This window comes from Dryas octopetala, chromosome 9, assembly GCF_963921425.1.
Source record: "Dryas octopetala chromosome 9, drDryOcto1.1, whole genome shotgun sequence".
Lineage (NCBI taxonomy): Eukaryota > Viridiplantae > Streptophyta > Magnoliopsida > Rosales > Rosaceae > Dryas > Dryas octopetala.
In genome coordinates, this window is record NC_141374.1 from 7,127,677 (window position 1) to 7,152,052 (window position 24,376).

The 24,376-nt window shown below is 35.1% G+C and overlaps 1 protein-coding gene and 2 pseudogenes across 2 annotated transcripts; 1 reads left to right on the forward strand and 2 right to left on the reverse strand.

Annotated features, from left to right (window-relative positions):
• Window positions 1-9,364: 9,364 nt before the first annotated feature.
• On the reverse strand, window positions 9,365-10,765 carry LOC147273530 (serpin-ZX pseudogene; annotated as a pseudogene).
• Window positions 10,766-12,854: 2,089 nt separating this feature from the next.
• Window positions 12,855-14,051, reverse strand: LOC147273531 (serpin-ZX pseudogene; annotated as a pseudogene).
• Window positions 14,052-17,884: 3,833 nt separating this feature from the next.
• Window positions 17,885-21,667, forward strand: LOC147273532 (4-hydroxy-tetrahydrodipicolinate reductase 2, chloroplastic-like). Of its 2 annotated transcripts, none has more exons than XM_086257305.1 (9): window positions 17,885-18,032; window positions 18,147-18,422; window positions 18,625-18,862; window positions 18,990-19,123; window positions 19,216-19,290; window positions 19,743-19,844; window positions 20,458-20,567; window positions 20,666-20,753; window positions 21,141-21,667. In XM_086257305.1, the coding sequence occupies exons 2-9, from the start codon at window positions 18,198-18,200 to the stop codon at window positions 21,207-21,209; spliced, it is 1,041 nt and encodes a 346-aa protein (XP_086113431.1). In that variant the 5' UTR covers window positions 17,885-18,032; window positions 18,147-18,197; the 3' UTR covers window positions 21,210-21,667. The 2 variants fall into 2 exon arrangements, with proteins under 2 accessions (XP_086113431.1, XP_086113432.1); XM_086257306.1 differs by having other exon boundaries at window positions 18,170-18,422.
• The last annotated feature ends 2,709 nt before the right edge of the window (window positions 21,668-24,376 follow it).

A 24,376-nucleotide genomic window follows, 5' to 3' on the forward strand; every position in this document is an offset into this window, starting at 1 on the left:
TAAGTACTTGAATTTGTATTTGTCCCAATTGCATACATGAATTTTTATTTTGTAACAATGTAGTACCTAAATTGATTTATGTTAATAAAATTGACGGAAGCTGTAAAATCCAAGGCTTTTTTAGCCAATTCACGTGGGACTGTTTACCCATCATCTCTCTTCCCTATATATCCTGCCCTTTTTCCCACCATTGCCACGTTCTCTCCCGCCGTTGACACCTTCTTTCCAGCCATAACTAAGCCCCCATTCACCAAAATTCACCTATTTAAGACAGAAATTGCAAAAAAGAGAGGAAAAAAAGCCCAACTACCAACTCACTATCCATTGATGGAAGAAGAAATTTCAAAGATTTGAACTTGTGTAAATGTGTTTGGACTATTTCTAGTTTCTCTTAGGTGATGATATTCTTGATGTGGTTAACTGGGAAAAAATTAAGAAAAAGCCAAACCTAGATTACAAATTTTGTGAGAGATGGGATTTAGGATATGGGTAGTGTATGGTTGTGCCAATGCTTTGTTTTTCTTTTTACTATTTTGTAACAAATGTTTGGTGGCCGCTTTATGATAGATGGATCATAGAAGGCCATGTTTATTAACATTTGTGATGAAGGCTAGGCTTGGTTGTTGTATGCAAACGTACATTTGGATATGCATCATCTAGCTAGTTGGATCAAACTTGGTTATATGATCGCTAGAACGTACAGTGAAGAAGATATTAAAGTATTCATGAAATGACTAAATTGACCTTGGGTATGTACGTGGTCACCTGCAAAGCACATGACTCACTTCCGTCAATTTCATTAATAGAAATCAACTTAGGTACTACATTGGTACAAAATAAAAGTTTAGATATGCAATTGGGACAAATAAAAGTTCAAGTACTTATTTGAAACACGAGAAATAGTTCGGTACCAAATTTGAAAAAAAAAAAAAAAAAAAAAAAAACCTTATTCTAAAATAAATGTATAATGATGTAAAAAACAATTATAGTAAAAAAAAAAAAAACCAGAACCCACCCAAACCAGGCCCACCAATTCCCCCTGACCGTTGGCCAATGTGACACCGACGACTACCACTGCCAGCACAGACCACTCACCCTCGCTCCCATCATTTATCTCACCCATAAAAGCTGTAGAAAATCCATTGAATATATGAATATCTTTCCTTTATTTTCTCTATTTTGTTTAACTTTTTTTCTTTATATATAAATGTTTCACTGGAAAGTTTCTTTCTTTTATCTTTTGGGGGTTGTTGCTACATTTTAAAATTGATTTTGAGGGTATTTCAAATTGAAAGCTGGTGACCTAACATTACATATAGTCTAAAACACACACATATATATATCAAACTATATCTCTTAGGTATATATAATATATGTTTCTCTTATCCCAAGGTGACCTCAATGTAATGTAATTTTTTTTTTTTTTGGTAGTGTGGCGGGCCTAAGCCCAGAAACAAAGGCAGCATGCACCACACAAGGATAGCCCTGGCAGTGGCTACATGAGTACGTAGCTAGCGTCATCCGACTACATGAGTACGTAGCGTTATCGATCTGCCAGAAGGTTTAACAAAAGGGGCCATGCAATGTAATGTTTTAGATATATGTTATTCTCTTATCTTATCGTATATGTATAATGTTGTTTACTTACAGACTTTAAATTGATTGGGCTCGTCGGCGTCGACAATGGAGGTAGCCGGTGATCAAGAGGGGTAGGGCTGCTGGGTTAGAGGTGGGAAAGGAAAGATAAGGGCCTGTTTGGTATCCTACTCAATTTTTTTTCTTTCAAAATTTTTTTTTAAATGTGAGTTTTCAACAGGGAGTAAAATTTCGTTTTTTAAGGGTATGAAAATTTTAACAGCCAACTAAAAAAATTTCGTCGAAAATTTCCCGAAATTCTTGAAATTTCGGCGAAATTTTCGACTCGGGGAAGCCGAGACCAGAAGGAGAAAAGGGAGGAAGAGGCGAGCTAGCCTCGTCGCCGAAGGCAGTAGATCGAAGAGAGAGAAAAGATCTTGGAGAGAGAAGAAATCTTGGAGAGAGAAGAGATCGGGGAAGGAGGAAAAGAAGGAGAAAGGAGGAAGAGAAGGAGGGAGGAGAGAGAAGGTCTCTGGGTGTGGGTCTGGTGGCTGGGCAGTGGGAAAGAAGAAAGAGAAGGAAAAGATGAAGTCATGGGAAGAAAGAAGAAAGGAAGGAAAGGAAGGAAGGAAAGAAAAGAAAAGAAAAAGAAAAAAAAAGAAAAAAAAAAAGAAAAAAAAAGGAAAAAAATTGGTTGAGGTTTGGGGTCTTTGTGCAATTAGGCAAAAAAATTTTGGGATTTCGTTTAGTTATTTTTAAATCCTAAATTCTAATACATTTATATATAAAAATAATTAAAAATACCTTAAACAGCCTAAACTCTAATATCTTATACCATATTCTAAAGAATATAGAATACACATTATAAAGTATATAAAATTTAGTGTATATATTATAGTGTATGTAGGATTTAGTATATAGGATTTAGTGTATAAATTATAGAATATAAAGAATATACTAATTTCATTTATTCATTATACTAATTTTATTTAATAGTATTTGTCTTCAGCATGCATTATATACATATTATATCACAAGAAATTTATTATATAATTTAGTTTCTTCAATGTTTTTTATCAATGTAGTAGATAATATGTTAAATAAACATATGGTAAAGTTTCATTCAAAATTTTCGTATTTTGATAGCAATTTCCGTCATTTCCGTCTAATTTCTATCGAAATTTAAAAATCTTGGAAATTTCATCGAAATTTTATTCCTTGGTTTTCAAAATCAATTTTTAAAATTTGAAAACTTGTTTGGTATGAAATTTGAAAACATTTTTTAAATTTTAAAATGATGACAGCGAAGGAAGAAGGAAGTGTTAAAAAAAAAAAACAATGTTTTATTATTTTAAAAAAGAGGCATGTTTTTTTTTTTTCTTAAAAATGTTTTTGAAAATGGTTTACCAGACATGTTTTTTATGTTTTTTAAAAATAAAATGGTTTTTGAATATGATACCAAACAGCCTTAATTAAGTGATCAAGGAAGATGAAGATTTTTTTTTTTCTTCGACTAAAGATAAGAAAATTGTTGTGGCAATTAAGTATTTTAATTTACATGATAATCTATATCATTGAGGCACCCTAGCACTTCATGTAAATCATTGACAAATCAATTACATCAATAATTATCAAGATTTTCCTATTTTATCAAGTTTCAAATTTGCATCCAATGGTCGAGATTGCATGTATTGAAATTAGGTTCAAACAAACTAATTTTATTCAAAGACCCTTTTAAATACCAACTAAACTTTTTTTACCCCCTAGCCCCAAAACCTAATTGCATTTATGACCCTTTTGCATGTGAAATGTCCATAATGCCCTTCATATATATATATATATATTTTTTTTTTTTTACAACATTTTTCACAAACCCTACATTTTTCAGATCTCCCTTTTCTCTCTTCCCTCTCTTCTCTCTCCCTACCATCTCTTGTCTCTCCCTTCCCTTACTGCTCATTGAAGAAATCCAACAAATCCGGCCCTACTTGTCGGCCTCCTCTAGCACCCCCTCGCCCTCTCCATCGCCCTCCTCGCTCATGGGCTTGCAGTGAAGAAGCTCGCTGGTGCTCTCGGTCGCAGGTGGTGCTTGCTGGTGCTCACCCTTATTATAGCTTGTTCGTGCTCACTGGACTCGGCTTATTCGTTTTGTATATGAATTTGGTTGTATTTTTTTTTGTGATAGATTTGGTTGCATTTTTATTTTTGGATATGGTATTTAAATTTTGAGATTATGTATAATTTTGGTTGAATTAAATTTGTAAGTATATATATTAAATTTAAATCCAATGGTTAAGTGTTCAAAAATTATTCCTTAAATAAACAAGACTTGAAATTTATGGTTTGCTGGGTTTATTTGTTTCTTTTTCTTTTTTTTTTTTTCAAGTTTTCTGGGTTGATATGCCTTTTTCCCAAATCTGCATTTTTTTGGAATTTCTGGTCGCCATTCGGTGGAATTTTAGGTCGCCACACGGTCGATTTTTGGTTGACACATGTGTCGACCATGTGGCGACCACAAATTCGACTGTCTTTCCTCCTCTTCTGGCTATAGCACATTTCACCTTATGTTAATCGCGCATTCCACTACGCATTTTACCAGATCTGGGTTTTCAATCTTTTTTTTTTTTTAAGATTTGGGTTGGGAGAGAATGAGAGAGAAATAGAGAGAAAATGATGGGTCGTTGGCCAGTGAGGGAGGTTGCTCTCCATGGCTGCTGTAGAAAGAAGGTGAAAGAGGGTTTGGCTGCTACAGGAAGAAGGTGCAGCAAGTGGAATTTTTGGTGGACTCTGGCAACATTTTCATATATACAGTGCCATTCCTGACTTTTTAGAGGCCGCAGGGCGAAAATCTAAAAAGGACCCTTTTGTATATAAAGAAAAAAATTATAAAATTATGTAGGCATATTTTCCATTTACTTTTGCTTGAAAATAAAAAAATAAAATGATACTTTCATTAAACATGAGATAATATTATAGTTTGTACAAATTGCAACAAAAAATTTGGGCCAATAAATAATCAAAGTTATAGGGCCTTTGGACATACAAGCTTTGAACAAAAAGTAATTTAAACTTTGAACAAAACCCTAATTTCTTTGGAGACAATAGAGAGGATATAAGGACTAAAGAAGGGATCAAGAGAAACCGATAGTTAATCGAAGAAGAGCATCGAGCTGAAGCCTTGAGAATAAAAAATATGATCAAATGGATTATGGAGAAACTTCAACGGAGGAAGAGAAATTAAATGATTGAGAGTTGAGAGAGTCTAAGACAGTGAGAGAGGGATGGAGGGAGAGAAAAACAAAAAACAAAACCCTTATTCGTTTAATATAAAAAAACTTTTGACGTTTAAGCTTTTCAATAAAGAAATAAAAGTCTAAAAACTGAATTTAATTATTATTTTAGTTAGTATAAATTTAATTTGGGCCTCTTAGATATAAGCCTTGAACACCTTAGTTACTACTTATTAGGCCTCTACATATCATAGCTTTAAATTTAATTTTTTTAATATTATAATATATATATATAATTGGGCCCTCCTTGAAAGTGGGCCTTGGGCGATCGCCCCTCCAGCCCTTGCTCAGGGACGGCTCTGCATATATAAAGGGGTATTTTGGTCTGAAAAAATGCAAAAATGTCATAAATGTAAGTTTAGGAAGTAAAAAAAAATTAAGGGTTATTGAATAAAATTTATCATTTTATAAAGACATTTGAATGAGTAACACCGGCCATCAGGTATATATATGCAAGAGAGACATTGATTGTCCTTAATTGACGAATGGTCCTATTGATAGAATTCTTGACGCAGGCTATATATATGTGACTTCTTCTAGTGGACTACTGTAACACCCTTACAATGCGGGAAGACTAAGGAACGCGGAGTTGGCTTTGGTTTCCTACAACGGTGCGCTTGTGGCGAGCACACGCACCAACAAGGCGAGAAAGCATGCGCGGGACATGCTCGGCTTGGTTTGGATTGCTAACAAGTTGGGCTGGTAGCATTTGATTAATGTTACACATATGTGAGCATGAGGCAGCAGGTGGCGTGAATGTGGTGGCTTGTATAAATGGGCAAGGTACGTGGCTGATGCGTGTGGCAGCAACCTTGTTTGCTTAATTAATGGTGAAGCAAGCCTTGCTTAATTGAATGGGCAGCAACCTTTGGGACTTGCTGGAGGCAAGCAGGTAGCTGATACAAGCACCACAAGCATGCAGCTCATGGAGGCACCTCATGCAAGCAGCTCATGCAGGCAGCACAAGAAGTCAACCCCTGCATGCAGCCCAAGCAAACAGGTGATGCAAGCAGCTGAAGAAGACACAGTTTTGAGAGTGTGTATTCTTAATTTGATCCTTTGTGAGCAATAAAGGTTGGGAATAGAGTTCCTGTAAACAATAATTGTGCATGCTCCTATCTTTGTGTTTCACTTATATTTGTGAGGGAAAAGCCTGAGAGTGTGAGTACATCACACTGCCATAACAAGGGTAGTTTGTGAGGATTTGGAGGTCGAAAATTGCCCCCTGTTATAACTACCTTGATTCGAAATCACAAGATAATTATGACTAACAATCTGCAATAATATCTCCGTAAATAATTCCCCTAATTATCAAATATATCATGATAATATATATGATATATATCATTATATCCAATAAAATGATATATATATAATAAAAAATTAAGATTAAATACCAAATTTTAATAATTTTTTAGAAAAGCATGAAGATCATATAATATTTCAATTGGATTACCAAATTTAAATGTAGTTTTTTAGATTAGGTCACAAACATATTGGTCCTTTGATTTTGGTATTTTATTTGACATTTTTGTCTTTTGGGCCACATTTAATGAGTGTTAGTTAAAATTTATAAGGTTTTGACAAAATAGCTCTTGAGGCTTGTATATTGTCTTGAAAGTTGGCTAATGTAGTCTCAACTTCAGATTTAATTGTGACTGTACGACACTCACAACTTCAAATTTAGTTGTGACTGAACGACAGTTACAGCTAAATTGTGAGACAGTCACAATTAAGTTGTGACTGAATTGAATTTTTTTATAGAGAAATTGTACTACAATATAGTATAAATAGAGGTCAAAACAATATTTTTACCCAAAATAATACCTAGTATAATGGTAGAAGTTGTCTCTTTCAATTTATCAAGATAATCTCAGATAATTTGTGACTGGATTGATTTTTTTTTTTAATTTCAATACAATATACTATAAATTAATGTAATATTTGTATTATTTTTATTTTTTTATTATAGTGGCATGTGATGTAATATTTGTGAATTCTAATACATTTTACTTTATTATTTTGTTTGACTTTTCAACTAGTACTTAATCTATAATATTAAATTTTTGTATCCAAAACTAAAAGGTTATTAAAATTTGGTATTTAAAATCAATGGACCTTGTATATAATCGCTCAATTGATAACAAAGGAGAATTTTTTATGTGTAACTGATACACCGCCACGTGGTGTAACTGATACACTGCCACGTGGTGTAACTAATCCAACGTGTACGTAAGAGTACGTATTATTGGACGACATATTTATTTCTCTTAGAGTATAATATTAATAACATTCATTTATATTATAACACATATAATGATTACATGGCGGTGTATTGGTAGCATCGAAAAATCTTTCATAACAAAGAGCCTGTATGCAGAAAAATGAATCTTTATTGAGGGTAGAGTGAATAAAGAAAAACCTGACAAAAAAACAAATAAAGAAATGTACAGACACTTGTTTGGTTTCTTGCTATACTGGCCTTCAGAGATTAAAGGACTTAAATAAATTAACCATGAATAGATTGATAATAAAGGGCACATTAGTACTCAGAAAAATGGATCTTTATTGAAGTTAGAGCGAATAACAAAGAGCATGAATTAAAATCAATACTATATATGAAACTAAGAGGTTGTTTGGGAGTGCTTTTTGTAGCAAGTGCTTTTGCTCAGTAGTGCTTTAACTAGAAGCGTTTTTATTAGAAGCACTTACATAAATTTTTTGTAAAAATTCTTAATGCTTTTTGTAAATGTGCTTGGAAGCGCTTTTTAAGAAATGTTAGGCGCTTCATAGGAAGCGCTTCCAAATGTTTTTATAATCTAAAAACGCTTTTAATTTTTATTGTCAAACGTAAACAAAAACGCTTTTAAGCTTTCTAAAAGTACTGCCAAACAAACCCTAAATCATAATATAACAAATGATCATTGAGTCCATTAAAAAATATTGGAGTAGTTGAAGAACTAAAAAGCTATGATCAGAAAATAGCTAATGATCATCATAGCATGAATATTAAAAAATTGGAGTAGTTGAAGAACTAAAAAGCTTTTATTGGCGAAAATAATAAAGAATTAAAACTGCTCCAAAAGAGATATCGAAGATAATTAAGAACTTAATTACTCAAGAGAAAGATACATATATCACTAAAATACTAGTTTGGAGAAACTTCCTACACTAGTTGATCTGAATATATAAGATAGAGCTAGCAAACTTAGTAAGCACATGTACTTGAAAGAACGTTAGGTAATTGCTTGACTTCATCTAACAGCAGCCCCTCTGCTGCCAAAGATCGAGCTGCCAGTAGAACCTTCAATTGAGTCCAATTGAGACTTAGAGACATTGTGTCTGTATGTTATATGACACCGGATAATACGAACTCGCCACTCCAAGGAATCCACCACGGAGATAAGAGTCGTAACTCGCCACTCTCAGGAATCCACCCAAAAGATAAGAGTTGAAATGGTTAGGAAGATCAGTTCTTCACTAAGCCAGAAATATTGGTTTATTTCTCATATATATATTTTCAGTCTGAGGAATCCTTACAAGCATAGCTCTATTAATTTATAGAGTCTACAAACCTCACACACGCAGCCACACCTTGGTGGATCAACGTAAGAACACACAAGCTGTTTATTGTGGCCGGAGACATAAACCTAGCCAACGTACTAACTAAATTAAAGCTAGGGAGGAAGATAATCCTCACCATGAGCAAACCAGAAAAACAGAAAACTTAAACAATTAGCTAATTGCTTAATGTATTGGTGGACTTTGTGGCTTATGCACTTATGTAGTGAGCATTGATTGTGGGCAGCCAACCATCAAATTAAGTACATGAGCACTTTGACATGTTTATTCTCCAAGCTCCGTGTCATTATATGTCAAGACGTTAATTGGCGCCATCCTTTCTATTTATAACGTTCTTAACCAAAATTCTGAGATAGCTGTGTGCCTTGATTCCAGGACCATATCAAATCAAATCATAAGATAATTAAGACTAAATAATCTTCAATAAAATACCATACATATATGTACAAATCTCCTAAATATCAAATCATGACAATAAGTAATAAATTTAGTTACATATATATAATCAACCAAATAGTATGTCAAGTCAATAGTCTGTCAAGTCAGTTAGATAATTATCTTCATTTTCATAATTTATTAAGTTTTTAAAGTTTCGATTCCATATCCAAATGCCGGAAAAATTACATGTAACGGAGATGTATTAACCGCGCTGGTCCAAACAAAGTTATATAGTTGCTTATTCTAACACCATTGTTTTTTCCATTCATATATATAATAATAATGATATATCATACTAAAAAAAAACCCATTCATAAAATGTAAAACCAGCAACAACAAAAAAAAAAAAAAACAAAGAAACCAAAATTAAAATGAAATCAAATAGAAATATCGAACCAATGCCTTGTATGGTTACCTTTGAATTGTTTGATTTATTTTCCCAATGAAGCCCCCATATACCTATATAATAGTTTCAATAATCAGCCTTGAAGAGGGTTGAGCACATGCCCAATGAATAGCACCGTTCCAGTCATTTGTTCTCTAATGAGGAACATGAATGGGTGATCAGCCACAAAGTCTATCTTCTTCTCATCCAAAGGTCTAAGCCAACGACCACCACTTACACAAAAAGTTGTAACAGCTGCAGCTTCTGTGCCTTGTTCATTAAAATCAATGAAAGATTTATGGTGTATGCTGGAAACATAATAAGGTTCGTCACCCACAGCTTTCTCCACCATCTCTGTCACTTCTGCTCCATATATACTGAAAGGCAACTCCAGACCTAAACCCATGAGAACTTCCGAAGCTTCAAACGCACCAGAAATCTTAAACTTTGGGATTCTAAACTCACCCATTCTAACTTTTTCGCAGGGAAGGTAGCGATCTATGAACCCGGACTCGGAACAAAGTTTCTCTGCCAAATCTGGCAGTCCATCTTTTGCATCCGGAAGAAACAAGCACATGGAGAAACGACGCCGCTCGTCTTTGCCTTGTTTGTAAGGGATCTCTAAAACTTTGAAACCGTCAAAAGAAGTTGCAAACTCTCTCCCACTTCTTGTCATGAAGGGTACTTCCATTATGGAGCTCCCATCGGGAAGGTGGAAATCGGACTTGTTTCTTAATGTAGTAAACTCGTCAACCCAGGCTCCTTTGAAGTACAATGCATTTGCAAAGATGACCCTGGTTAGGCTGTGAACTGAACCAGGAGGAAGAACATCTTTGATGAGGCCCTTAGTCTCCTTTTCGGCCCATGAATTCACCTCAAGTCTCACTTGTTCAAACTTGGTCATGAAATCGACTTGGTTCAGAGCTGCCTTGTAGGCCGTGTTCACTACCTGTTTGAAAGGAGGCTTGAGAGGGGTCTTCTTCTCGACCCAAAGACCATTGGCAAAAGACAAGCAGGGACCGCCGCGACTGGATCCGTCGGCGAAGACAAATGGAATGAGATCAGCGGCCAAAGAGTTAAGTTGGTCGGTGGAATTAGAGTTGAGGAAAGATAGCAACTGGTCCAAGGTGGAACCCTTTGACCCAGCCGCGATCACGCTCAGCACCGTGTGGATGGACAGCGGCGAGTACACCATGTTCTTATTCTTGCCTTGGATCAGAAGTAGGGGCTTGGAGAGTCTCAAAGCGACGTCGGTTTGGTTGCTGATGGCTTGTTTGAGATCTTTTTGAGTTTCCAATTGATCAGTGCAGAGGTACTCATTTGGGAGCGCAGAGGTGCTTAGAGCTTTTGTGATGAAGGATTGGGTTTTGATGTTGTTGTTGTTGTTGTTGTTGTGAAGGGAGGTGAAACGAGAAGAGATCAGAGGCCGTACGTTGAACAAGGAAGACAAAATCGTTTGGCTTGATGCGCTTGCGATGGCTATGAGAGACGCCATTGATTATGTGGGAGATTTAGCTACTCTTTGCTACACATCGGTATTGATATGTAAAGCCTTAGGCTTTTTATATACAGCAGAAAACCCCTTGGGCTTAGGGTCGCACCTCTGTTACTTGCTGCACAAGGATTGCATCACTTCATCTCTTGTTTTATTTCTCTAAATTTTCTTTTTTCTTTTTTGGTACACTCCAACTCTCATTCAAAAAAAAAAAAAAAAAAACACAAAAAACTTTATTATTTTGACTCAAAGAATGTATTTCAATATACTTTTCATATGTAAATATTCAGTTTTTTTAAAAGAATATTTAAAATATTTGGCTATTTAATTCTTATTTTTTTAACTGTTGAAAAAATAAATCATTGGATGAGTTCCAATATTTTAAGGGAAAAACGTGCAAAAGTTATATTGTTTTTTATTTAGGTTAAAACAAGGTTTAAATCGTTCTCAACAGATCGAAGAACATGAAAAATTGATTTGTTGCCATTGTTGGTTTGATTAAATAAATACAGAGGCATGAACGAAAATAAGTACTAAGAAACTAGATCTTAATTAGAAGAGCTTGAGTCTAACTGAAAGACATTGAATCCATGTACGTGTTGGGTACGTATTGAGGCGAATGCTCTAGTATATAAATAGAATTCTTGACCTAGGCCATATATAGCTTCTGATTGAACCAAAACTTTGACATAGTTATGTACCTTGATTCCCAAGGATCAAATCAAATGATAATTAATTATGACTAAATAATCTCCAATGAAATTTGTACCCAAAAAAAAAAAAAAAGAATTCCAATGAAATCTCTGTATTTATTAAATCATGTTAATATCACCATCACCAGTGACAAATCAATTACATCGATAATTATCAAGATCAATTTTCCTAATTTATGAAGTTTCAAATTTGTATCCAATGATCGAGATTGTTAATTGTATCGAAAATCAGGTTCAAACAAACTGCTATGAGTGCTTATTCTATAACAAAGACTTTTGTATGAGTAACACCAGCCATCAGGTATATGGGAGAGACGTTGATTGTCCATATGTGATAGAATGGTCCTATTGATAGAATTCTTGACATAGGCCATATGTGACTTCTTCTAGTTGAGTTGAGTGACCTAGAATTGTGAAACACTGTAGATTTTGTTTTTATTATCATACACTAAAACTGTTGTGAGTAACCTAGAATTTTCAACTATATATAACAGATTTTGGTTGTCTAACTACAATCCCAAACGAGTCCGTAGGCTCTGTTTGGGATTGTTGTGGAGGACCCAAAAGTTGTTGTGGATGACAATTCTCAATCACCCACAACAGTTTTGATGTTTGGTAAAAAAATGAAAAAGTGATTTGCCCTTTTACTCATAATACCCTCATTTTAGTAATTATAAATAACCACAACAGTTTTACATTACAATTTACCAAACACCTTTTTACTAAGCCTAAACTAAGCCTAAATCCAATAAAACCATATATATAATCACTCAATATCTTGCAAATCATTTTGATAATTATCACAATTATTTGTTGATTTATTGAGATTTCAAAGAAACATGCATGCAATAAAAAATAAAAAAGATTTCAAACAAACATATATGGGTGTTTATTCTATAACAAAGACTTTGATCCATATGTGTAACACCATCATGTAACAAATACGTGCACCAAAGAACATTGTCCTTCCCATGTTTTTTTGTTGTTGTTGTTACCGTGCTTCCCATGTTTATAAACACCTATTCATATCACATATCAGACCCAAAAATAGTACCTATACATCAAATAAAAAGAAAAGAAAAATAAAACAAAGCAAGACTGTTGTCAATGAGAAAGGCTTTGAATATAACATAACATCAATGAGAAATAAAACTAAAAACTAAATGATAACTTGATAAGGAAACAAAGCAAGACTGAAGTCAATGAGAAAGGCGTTGGTCCAAAGAAAAAGGATTTGATCAATATGGAACCACGTAAGACATTTTTTCATAAAACCATAATTCTTAGTAATATACTATATCTAGCTAGGAGAAATATAAATGGAACCACTGTCTTGTAGGATTGCCCTTCACTTGTTTGCACATCTTATATAAAAATCAGCCTTGAAGGGGATTGAGCACATGCCCAATGAAAAGCACTGTTCCAGTAATTTGTTCTCTGATGAGGAACAAGAAGGGATGATCAGCCACAAACTCATAAGCAAAAGGAGGAGTACCAAAACCTTTCACTGTAGGAAAGGTAACAGCTCCAGCTTCTGTGCCTTCTTCAGTAACTTCAATGAAGGATCCATGGTGTATGCCGTCAACATAATAAGGTTCCTCACCCGGAAGAGCCTCCACCATCTCTGTGATTTCTGCTTCAACTTCACTGAAAGGCAACACCAGTCCCAAATCCTTCACAACTTGAGAAGCATCAAACCCACAAGAAATCTTAAACTTGGGAATTCCCAAGATACTCACTAAAGCTCTTTCATAAGGGAAATGGCGATCTAAGAACCCAGGCTCAGTACAAAGTTTTTGCTCCAAATATGGCAGCCCATCATTCGCATCAGGAAGGAAAAAGCACATGGAGAATTGACGACCCTTATTGGTATGGGTCAGACCTTGTTGGTATGGACGCTCTAAGACTTTGAAGCCATCAAACACCCTTACAAACTCTTCCTCATAATCTCTGACCATCATGGGCGCCTTAACAACGTTCCCATTGAGAAGGTGGAAGTCACGCTTTTTTGTCATTATTGGATGAAATTTTTGACTCCAAAATGCTTTGAAGTACAATGCATTTGCAAAGATGACCCTTGTTAGGTGGTCAACTGAATCAGGAGGAAGGACCTGTTTGATAAGCCCGTTAGTCTCCTTTTCGGCCCATGAATTCACTTCCATTCCCACTTGTTGAAACTTGTTGCGAAAATCGACTTCTTTCAGAGCCGCCTTGTAGGCAGAGTCCACCACCTCTTTGAAACAAGGCTTGAGAGGGGTAGTCTTCTCGACCCAAATGCCATTGGCAAAACGCACGCGGGGCCCGCCGCTGGGGGATTCGTCGGCAGAGAGCAAGGGGAGGAGATCGGAGGCCAAGGAGTTGAGTTGGTCCGTGGACTTGGACTTGAGGAAAGAGAGCAACTGGTTCAGGGTGCAACCCTTTGACCCAGCCGCAAGCAAACTCAGGGCCACGTGGATGGACAACGGCGAGTACACCATGTTCTGGTTCTTGCCTTCTCCGGTGACAAGCAGTTGCTTCGTGATTTGCAATGCCACATCGGTTTGGTTGCTGATGGGTTCCTTGAGAGACGCCATTTTTGTGGGAGATTTAGCTTATGAAACCCTAAACTACTCTGCTGGATTGTTGTGTTATGTATAGTTGTAAACCCTTGGGCAATTTATAGCAAAAGAACCGTTGGCCTTTGGGCTTGCGTGACGGTTCCCTTTCGCTTCCTCTAATCCCCTCTATTTGCTTTGATTAATCAAATTTATTGTTGGCTTTGTTCTTCACGTGGGCTAGTGAACTGGAGAGAGTTGGAGAGTCATGCGGCAGCTTGGGCTTCCTTTCTTGGCCTTCTTTATTCTTTGTTTCTTTTTGGGCCACAATTAATTCTACAAAATGTATAGCACACATCAAATTAAAATAAACAGTAGTGCTAGGTATACCACATTTTTATACCATAATTTCATACCATCTTATGTGGCAACTTACATGGCATTCATACATTGGATACTAAAAAATAAAAAGAAAAACCCAAAAAGAAAAAGAAAAACTCTGTCCAATAAAGTAATGACACGTGAGATGGTATAAGAATGTGGTATAAAAAATGTGGTAAGTATAGCATTATTCTAAAACAAAATCTCAACCACAAATAAAGTAAAGTACACCCTAATTTAGTTAAAACTTAAAATGAAATAAAACAAAAACCAGTAAAATCCAATAATTAACTAGATAATCAAAACAACAATTAAAATACTAAAAACAATGACTAAAATGTATAATTTTGGGATAGAAAATATATTATAAATTAAGCCCAACAGTAATATTATTATACTAATATTATCTCTTTATTTGCTTATTTATTGCTTGCTTACTTCTATTCCCAGTATTTATTTCTTCTAAAAGCTAGATCTCTTTAGTTATTGCATTTTAATATTTAGTTTCATTTATATATTGTCTTTTCTCATTTTAGATCTAGCTTCTTATTTCTTTAGTTTGTTTTCTTTCTCACCCATGTATGGTCAAGGATGATATTTACAGTCAAGACTACTGTTGTTTATATGAGTATCACCTTAACCATATTTCCTTAGTTTCTTCATAAAAGTTCACTGATTTTTCTTTCAACCACATACACAAGCCCCGACCCATCTTGTCAGTGAGTTCACACACAGGGCTAGGGTTTTGAGGTCACAGTGAAGTCCTGAACCTTCTCAAGCATAGAAAGAACTTAGGCCGAGTTTGGTTTTCTCTCGGCCGCACAATCACCTAATTAGAAGTCAGACTTGGTCTGAAAGGCAATTCATATATCTTTCTGGCCTACGGTTTCATCCCAGTCGGTGGCACGCCCATGCACATTTAAAAGAATTCAAAAAGGCGCAACCATTCTCAGTTCGACACGTGAACCAAGATTTTGTCGCCAAAACAGTTGGGTTTTCGGTTAAAAATCTTTAAAAAACTGGGTTTATGAGTAATTTATTAAAGAAAGAAATCTGGTTTATTGTATTGACTGAAAAAACAAAGAAATCCAATAGGATATTTGTCATTTGGAATACCATAATTTTTTGTAAATCCGCATCCAATCCAATTTTTATTGGATTATAGATTTTACAATTCAATCTAATCTGATCTAAGATCAGAATCCAATCCAATCTGATTCAATTGATATTAGATCGGATGATCGGTTTCTTAATAAATAAAAAAAATATTGAAAACATATCAAATTGATTTCAAATTAAATGTAATTATAAATTTTAATAAAATTATAAGTGAAATGGAGATTAAATTCTAAAGAATGTATTTTGCAAATATTGTTCCGAACAAAGTTTATCAAATAATTTATTTAATTAACTCATTAGATTCTACATTTTCAAATGCCTACAACATTAAAGAAGTATGAAACCTACTGCATTTGGTTGGATTGGTTTTCATTAAATTTTGACATGGAAATTTAGCATCCGATCCAAACATGTCAATTTTTCAATATTAAGATTCAATTCAATTTGCCAAAATCATCAAATCTGATCAAATTTGATAAGATAAAATTGTATTGGTCGGTTTGAGCATATTGGATTGGATTTTGAACAACCCTCCCTTTGTTCTTGGGTTTTTTTCAAGTGAAAATGTTCAAAACAATGTTGTGGTTGTGCGGTTTCACTTTTAAAAAAAAAACAAAAACAAAAAACTTGAGCTTCCCCTAACCACGCGAAGTCGCGAACGCTGCTGAAGCCTCATTTTTCCTCTTTCAGCTTCTTCTGGCTTTCCAGGCTTCCAGTCGTCACTCGTCAGCCACTCAAACTCAACAACCGCCCGCCATTTCCAATAGTACGCTTTGAAGCTCTTTCTCTTTTTTTTTTTTTTTTTTTCTCTCTCTCTGTCTGTTCCTCCAAGATTTAGATTTAAATTGTTGGTAGAAATATGATGTAACATGAATATTTTGGACATTTTAAATAACCTATGAGTAGGGCTGGGAAGGGGTCGGGTCGGGCCTATATCGGCCAAACAACTGACTCACCTGAACAACCGAGGTTGGCCAGTTTCAACAACCACCAACCGACCCGACTATTGTGAGTCGGGCAACCGATAAAGCCGATATAAGGCGGGTCGATAATGGTTTCACTCGACTTTTGTCCCTCTACCAAAATGCACTGTGATTAAGCTATCCAGCCCAAATTCAGCAAATTGAAATTCCAATCAAACCTAGTAAAAAACGCAATGTCGATCCCTACAAATCCAACAAAACCCAATTGAAAATCCAATCAAAACCCAGTAAAAAAAGCAGTGTCGATCCCTGCAAATCCATTAAAACCCAATCGAAATTCCAATCAAATCCAGAAAATTGAAATTCCAATCAAAACCCAATAAAAAACGCAGTACAGTCAATCTCTGCCACACACGACGAAGACTAGAGAAAGAGGAAGGAGGAGAAGACGAAATGGTGGAGCTCGAAGGCGGTCTCAGCGCGGGCTGGGAAGCTCTGGCTGATGGCGACGTGGAAGTGAGCTCGGGCTAGGAAAAGCATTGCAGAGAGTGTGCGAAGATGAAGAGAAAGATGTCCAGGATGATCAGAGACCAGGAATCGCAGCGACACACGAGCCGGAGAAGGAGACTTGAACGAGGGAGAGAAGAGAGAACAGAGAGACGAAGGGGAGAGGAGATGAGATGAGACAGAGAGTGAGAGTCTGATAGTGATAGGGTCGCCGTTGTCGGTGTTGTGGTCGCCATCGCCGGTGATGAGATTGATGAGTGAAGATGAGAAAGTGAGACTGAGAGATGAGAGAGTCGAGAGAATAGAGATGAAAGGATAGTCTGATACTGATAGGGCTGGGATTAAGTTTGGGCCTAGGCCTAGGTGATTGGTTTTTTTTAACACACACATGACATACCCCAAACAATAGAACATAAGCTCATAATTTTACATAAAGTCGGTTGCTCGAGTCGGTTGTCGGGCAACTGACTTTCTCATATTTTATAACCACCTCCCGACTTGCCTTTTGTGGTTCGGTTGGTACCAACCGACCCGACTATTGTGGGTCGGTTGTTGGTTGATTATCGGCTGAGAAAATGTGTCGATTGTCGGTTGGTTGTCGGGTAAAAACCGACCCATTCCTACCCTTACCTATGAGTGAAACTCATTTAACCGAGTGACGTTTGCCTAATCACATTTGGACACATATCTTTTTTTCTTAATTATTTAAGTTTTTTTTTTCTTTTTTAATGATATTTTATTTAATTTTTTAAATTGTTTATTTATACCGTATTAAACATGAAATGTCTAAAATATTCATTTATATATGTTGTTACGTCATATTTTCATTTAAAAAATTAATTGAGTTAACAGTTTGGACCTAAATTAAAAAACCGGACTAAAGTGAAAACTTCGTTAAATTATAGACACCAAAAATATACTTTGGCCCAAAAAAAAACAAACACTTGAGCCTCCCCCAACCACGCGAAGTCGCGAACGCTGCTGAAGTGTCACAAACAAACACTTCATTCTTCCCCTTTCAGCTTCTTCTGGTTTTCGAGCCGTCACTCGTCAGCCACTCAGACACAGCAGCCGCCCGCCACTTCCAACGGTACGCTTCGAAGCTCTCTCTCTCTCTGTTCCTCCAAGATTTAAAATTTTGAGATTTTTCTCAAAAATAAATTGAATGCGTCTATATTTTATTGAGAGGAATAATTTCTTCTAGCATCTAAAACCCTAAACCCCAAGGTAGCTGAACTCGCTCAGACTCCGTACAATGGCGTCCATCCTCAAAGTCCCACCCAATTGTGTCCTTGTTCAGCAGCAGAAGCTGGCATTCTTGGCTGGAAGTGGAACCAGTAGATTGGATATTAAACGCAACCAAAGATCATCATCATCATCACTAGCTATGAACATGGTCCCAAAGATGTCAATTTCAGCCATACCCAACCAAGATGTTGAGAAGTCTATGTCCAAGAACAAGATTGACGTTCCTATCATGGTAATGCAAAATGTAAACTTGGGCTAGCTTTCATTTTTTTTTTGTTTAATCATTCTTTTTTTTTTTGAAGTAGCTAGATTGCTCGCTGCTTTGATAATTTGAATGCTAGCTTGTGACGGGCCAATGAAAATTTCGAATGTTTATGTATTGTTGTAATTACTAAAGGGAGATGCCTTGAATTTGTGTTTGCTTTTTCGATCAGGTTAACGGATGTAGTGGCAAAATGGGGAAGGCTATTATCAAAGCAGCAGAGTCTGCAGGACTCAGTGTGGTTCCCGTATCATTTGGCTCTGCTGAGGAATCTGGGCAAACCATCCAAGTGGGTGCAAATGAGATTCTGGTGCATGGTCCTTCTGAAAGAGAAAGCACCCTTGCATCCCTTCTCGAGAAATACCCTGATTTGATTGTGGTCGACTTCACTGTGCCATCTGCAGTAAACGGTAAATATCATAGGTTTGAACTCTATTTTGGCTCATTTTTGCTTGAAAACTTTTCCATTGCTGCAAATGGAAAATAGTAGGTGACTTTATGTTTAGATTCTTTGGGATATTTTTCTGTCATATGCAGATAATTCAGAGCTATATTGCAAAGTTGGAGTGCCCTTTGTGATGGGAACAACTGGTGGAGATAGGGATCAGCTGTATAAGACTGTAGAAGACTCTAAGGTCTATGCTGTAATTTCCCCACAAATGGGAAAGCAGGTGATCAGCATTTTGTACCTTAATGGTTTCTAATGTTTTTTAGTACTCTGGGACCTTCACTCCATATCCTAATACTCTTTTGGTAAAAATAGGTAGTTGCATTTCTTGCAGCCATGGAAATTATGGCTGAGCAATTTCCTGGGGCTTTCTCTGGTTATTCCCTTCAGGTACTTCACCTTTTCATTTAATTTATTACAAATGCGAAATATAGAATAAGATACAATCTACTAGTATTTATCTGTATTTATCTTATATCTTCCTATATGGGAAAATAGGATTATTATTTTTTTTTAATTGAACTCTTAGCAAAGTAAAGGACAAATTCATATCTCATTTAAACATTGTCGTCTTATTCTTTTGGTATCTTCTTACTTCAGGAAAATAATTTGTCCATTAGAACTCCAGTTCATGTTCATGTTGTTGTTTTTAGTGGTATGTTTTTCTGTTTTGAGCTTCGTGTTCTTACTCCCACAAATTGCACAAACTAATATTGCAACTCTGTACCCTTTATTCATCGTTAATATATATTTCAAAACAGTGAATTTTCAAGGTGCTTGTTTTCTGCGTGTTCTATTTATTATATTAACTGATGTAGCTGATTCATCTTTTAAAATTTTAGGTGATGGAATCCCATCAAGCAAGTAAAGTTGACACATCTGGAACTGCTAAGGCTGTTATTTCTTGCTTCCAGAAGTTGGGGGTGTCCTTTGATATGGATCAGGTATGCTAATGATACATGGTTAAATATAGCTTTGAATAACTAGAAATGGTTAATCGCAGCATTTCTTTTCCTCATCATTTTCCTCTGCTTCCCTTCCTCTGTTGTTTGTCGATTAGAAAGCTATTCAAAGAGACCATTAACCTTAGTATGTTTTTGTGTGGCAAGGATATTGCAAATGAGAATGTTATTTGGCTTTCACTGTTTCTGTTTGGCATTCATGCATTTTAATAGGTGTGAACATGTCTGAAAGAAGAAATAATAGCCTTGTTTTATTAATTTTAAAACTGCTAGAGATAGATCCTTAAAACACTATATTGTCTGCCAGGATCTGGCCAATATATGTACCATCATGGACTGAAAGAGTTTGGCAGTCTGATATGATCTGTTCTTGTATGCATTTTACCTCATCTTGTAATTCTACATTGGAAGAATTAGAAGCCTCAGTAATTAAGCTTAAGCGTGGTCAGTCCCTTTCTTATATTACACCTTAGTTGCTTTATGGTGAAGTGTGGTCAGTCCACATACATGAATTGCCAAACAGGGTCGGATAAATTTTGTCTAGTCCTTAATCATTTCATTTTTTTTTTTTTCAATCTTTCGAGAATTTTATCAGATCCAATTGATCCGGGATCCCCAGCAGCAACTAGAGATGGTGGGAGTTCCAGAGGAGCATTTGTCTGGTCATGCATTTCATATGTATCATCTGACTTCACCTGATCAAAGGTAATAAAAAATATCCTTACTTCTTTATTTCTTTTTCTCAAATTTTGTGTGCATAAATTTTTAATCTTATTCCATTTATTTACTTTTCCCTTTTGCAGTGTTTCATTTGAGTTTCAGCATAATGTTTGTGGTAGATCAATATACGCAGAGGGTACAGTTGATGCTGTAATTTTCCTTGCTAAGAAGGTGCTGAAGCTTTTCCGTCCTTTTTTGTTTTTTACTTATTATAGTACTCCAAATAATGTTATGATGGTTTACAACTCAAAGTATAGGTCTTGGCATAATTCAACTGTAATCAACATATGTTCACGCTTACCTTTAGTTTGTAGCATCTCATTGTTCTAAACTTATGAAATTTTAGTCTCAGAAAAAAAAAAAAAAAGGAATTATTGTTAAATTCTGAACAAATATTGGTTAAATTCTGATTCTAATATTGTATCTGATTGCATTAGTCATCAGTTATTTAGCAAAAATATTGTTCATCATACATTTGGTGCCTTGGTGGTTTAGTTATAATGCTGGTAGGACTATGCACTCCTTCACTTTCTTATGTGAAATCTTGCATTAATGCAGGTTCATTCAAAGGCAGATAAGCGGATATACAATATGATGGATGTCCTGCGAGAGGGTAACATGCGATGATAGTTGGCTTTGCACAAAGGGTGTTGTCTGTATTCGTATTAATTAGCTTAAATTTATTAGGATTCTAGGTGAGGAATATAGAGCCATAAATTTGGGATTAGTGGTTTTGACCTCGGTCTTTTTTTCGTTATTATTTTCCTTCCTGCTATTTTTTGGGAAAACTTTGATAACATGATAATTTTGTAGTTTGGTTGAATGAAGTAGAAAGAAACAAGTATATTTTTGTTAGAAATGCTCCTTATATTGGTCTATTATATGGTAGTGTGCACAGAACCAAGCAGTATAACAGTCCTTTCTTAGTTGGCTGTTGGATAAATGCCTTGGACATGCCCTTTGATTTATGCAAAACATTCTTGCATTGGTTAGATTTATGGCTTGTGTTAATTGTGCGTCAAGCTAATTATGAAGACATGTTATGCAAATTAACAGGATGAAACACAGCTCCAATTCCATGTTCAGCTTATTATTCATCTTATACTATATCTAATGATTTCAGATATTAAGATATATCCACAATATTATCATAAAGTATATTCAATTGACTTTCATAAAGTACTAATATTTCTTGATTTATGTTAACATCTTTAAGTAAAAATATTCATAACTCATAAGCGGGTATTACATTTATCTTGAAATATATAAACTTTTATGCACATATAGTTGGCTAATTTTTTTCAAGTAAAAATAATAGATAATTGATCACATAAACAACTTCTTAAAATTTTATTCAAAATTTCTTCATTTTTCTCACAATTTTCACCGTTTTTGTTTAAGTTTTACCGATATTTCCCTTGATGTCAAAATTTAACTCCTTGCAACCTAGCTAGCCATGTAGGGTTCAATGCCATATATATGCCTAAAGTTAAAACAGCCACCAACTAGTGTAGCTTTTGCATTCCTCTTCCAAACAGTGCAGCATCATCCAGACACTAGTTTAAGCCTCCATTTCCGACATGCTGACTACTTGAAACACCTAGTACAGTGCTGGATATGATCACTGCTCCTTTTTGTCCTTGTAGACCAAACCCAATCCTAAGTCATCTCATAGACTATATGAGGCAAAAGTCAATAAGAATATATTATATATGAAAGGTCGGGCTATATATTCGCACTTCAATATGGGTGTATATATTTGTTTCACCAACGTTTCTTTGGTAAATAAGTAACTTTAAAAACAGAATCTCATCCAACAGAATGTGTCGTAACATTCAAACATGACCCGTTCGAATAATGAGATTATAACAAGTTGATTCATATGGTATCAAGAGTAATAGCTGTGGGCTTTTGCTCTTTTAGGCAAGCCCAATTTAACTTCATTGCATGCCACCCAATTTTTTTAGGTTGGGTTGGTTTGGGTTTAACAGTTGATTAATTTAGAGTGAAATTACTTACATGATGGGTTCTACATCAACATAGTTAAGAAGAAATAACTTAAAATCCACGGTGGATTGATGTTAATCAACCTATTAGATTCTGACCAAAAAAAAAAAAAAAACTATTAGATTTGATTTAATAGTTAGGACGACTGTAAATACAACTAAATGCACACTCCTAAATGTATAATTTTGTCGGCATGCTAGGTTCTATTTCCACTTTATGGAATACATAATCATATAATCTAGAATAAATGCATAATCTCAATGTGGATTGGAGACATTCATTGTTGTATAATGAATGCATAATCCCATAACAGCGGAATATGTGCAATATGAAGAGGAAAATGTACCAATAAGTTCTAGACGTTTCTTTACAAAAGAACCAATTAATAAGGTCTATATATAATATTAATTTTTCAAGTGTAAATTACTATTCTCATAAATAAATTTATTTTTACCATATTTACCGACAATTTTATTAGTCATTTATTTAATAAATGTAGAACGCACATAAGTGAGTTCTACTCATATATATATAATAGCATGTGTAGCCTTTAGACCTCACAAATCCCACTCTTTTCAGTTGTTAATATCCTAATATTAATTGGTTCTATAAAAGCCCTACAGTCTTATACTACTTTTCCATGTTACCTTTTTTAAATCATTCCAAAATCACTATTCTTCTTCTTCTCCCACTTCTACACGTTCAATTCTCCGTCACTTTCTTACCCATCAAAACTTTCCCGGAGAATATGATAGATCATAAAACCTGCACCTCTTTTTCAAGTATTCAGCGCGCCCTGACTCTTTGGTATATTAGTTTTAAAAATTGTTAAGATTTCTTGGTCTTCTTAATGCAAGAATAGGAGTTGGCCACACTTTTGACATCTATTTCTTTTTCTTCTAATTTTTTTTTTTTTGGGGGGGGGGGGGGGGGGGGGGGGGGTGGTTAAAATTTAAATTACAAAAAGGCCTTTTAGTATCAACAATGTGTGATGTTATATTAAGTTTTAACAGATATCAAGTATAGTTTCTTTTCTATATTATTAATTATTATTTCATGTGAAACACATTAATTCAACGAACTGTAATCCATTAACATCTCAAAAGATTTAAAAAACTTTTACCACTTTGTTTTCCAGCTTTTGGATTGGCCAAAAATACATGCCTTTATTGGAATGCTCTTTGTGGCTTCCTAATCGATCACTAAAGAAAGCATGCATAATCTTGCCAAAGGTGAAAGGTACTGAAAGGGAGAAAAATGGGGATTATAGAGATTTTATATATGTGGAGGAAGCTAGCTAGAAGTTGTTTTGTATTTTATGGTATTAGTTAGGTATATATTTTGATAGCTTCTTAGTGGGTTTTGATCATTTGCTTTAATTTGTTTCTTTCATGAATACAAGTCTATCAGACAACTTAATTATATAAGAGGCATACCCGGCCACTAACCAAATGGTTATTATGAGGGACAAAACCAGGCCAGGTTTTGTCAGTACGTAAATGGAAATAGCATCTTATATGGTGGTAACATAGTCATCAATTAAAATTGACATATTGTCCACATGGTAAGGTACTTTTCCATTCTTAGTTAGGGTTGGCCTAAATCCTATTTATTTTAGAGATAATTAGGCTTAGGTCATTTAGAAAAATAGTTTTTAGATAGAAACCGGAGGTATTTTAAAATTTATAAGAAATTTTTTTTAATTCATAATAAAGTCATTTTAATTTATAAGAAAATCTTTTTAATTTATAATAAAGTTCTTCCCCGATTTGAAGGGTATTTTCTCT

Excerpts from the sequence above, each read along its gene's own strand:
- LOC147273532 (XM_086257305.1), top strand. The coding sequence starts at position 18,198 with ATGGCGTCCATCCTCAAAGTCCCACCCAATTGTGTCCTTGTTCAGCAG. Across the intron at positions 18,863-18,989 it reads TGTGCCATCTGCAGTAAACG|ATAATTCAGAGCTATATTGC; the intron begins GTAAATATCATA and ends TGTCATATGCAG. Across the intron at positions 19,291-19,742 it reads TCTCTGGTTATTCCCTTCAG|GTGATGGAATCCCATCAAGC; the intron begins GTACTTCACCTT and ends TTAAAATTTTAG.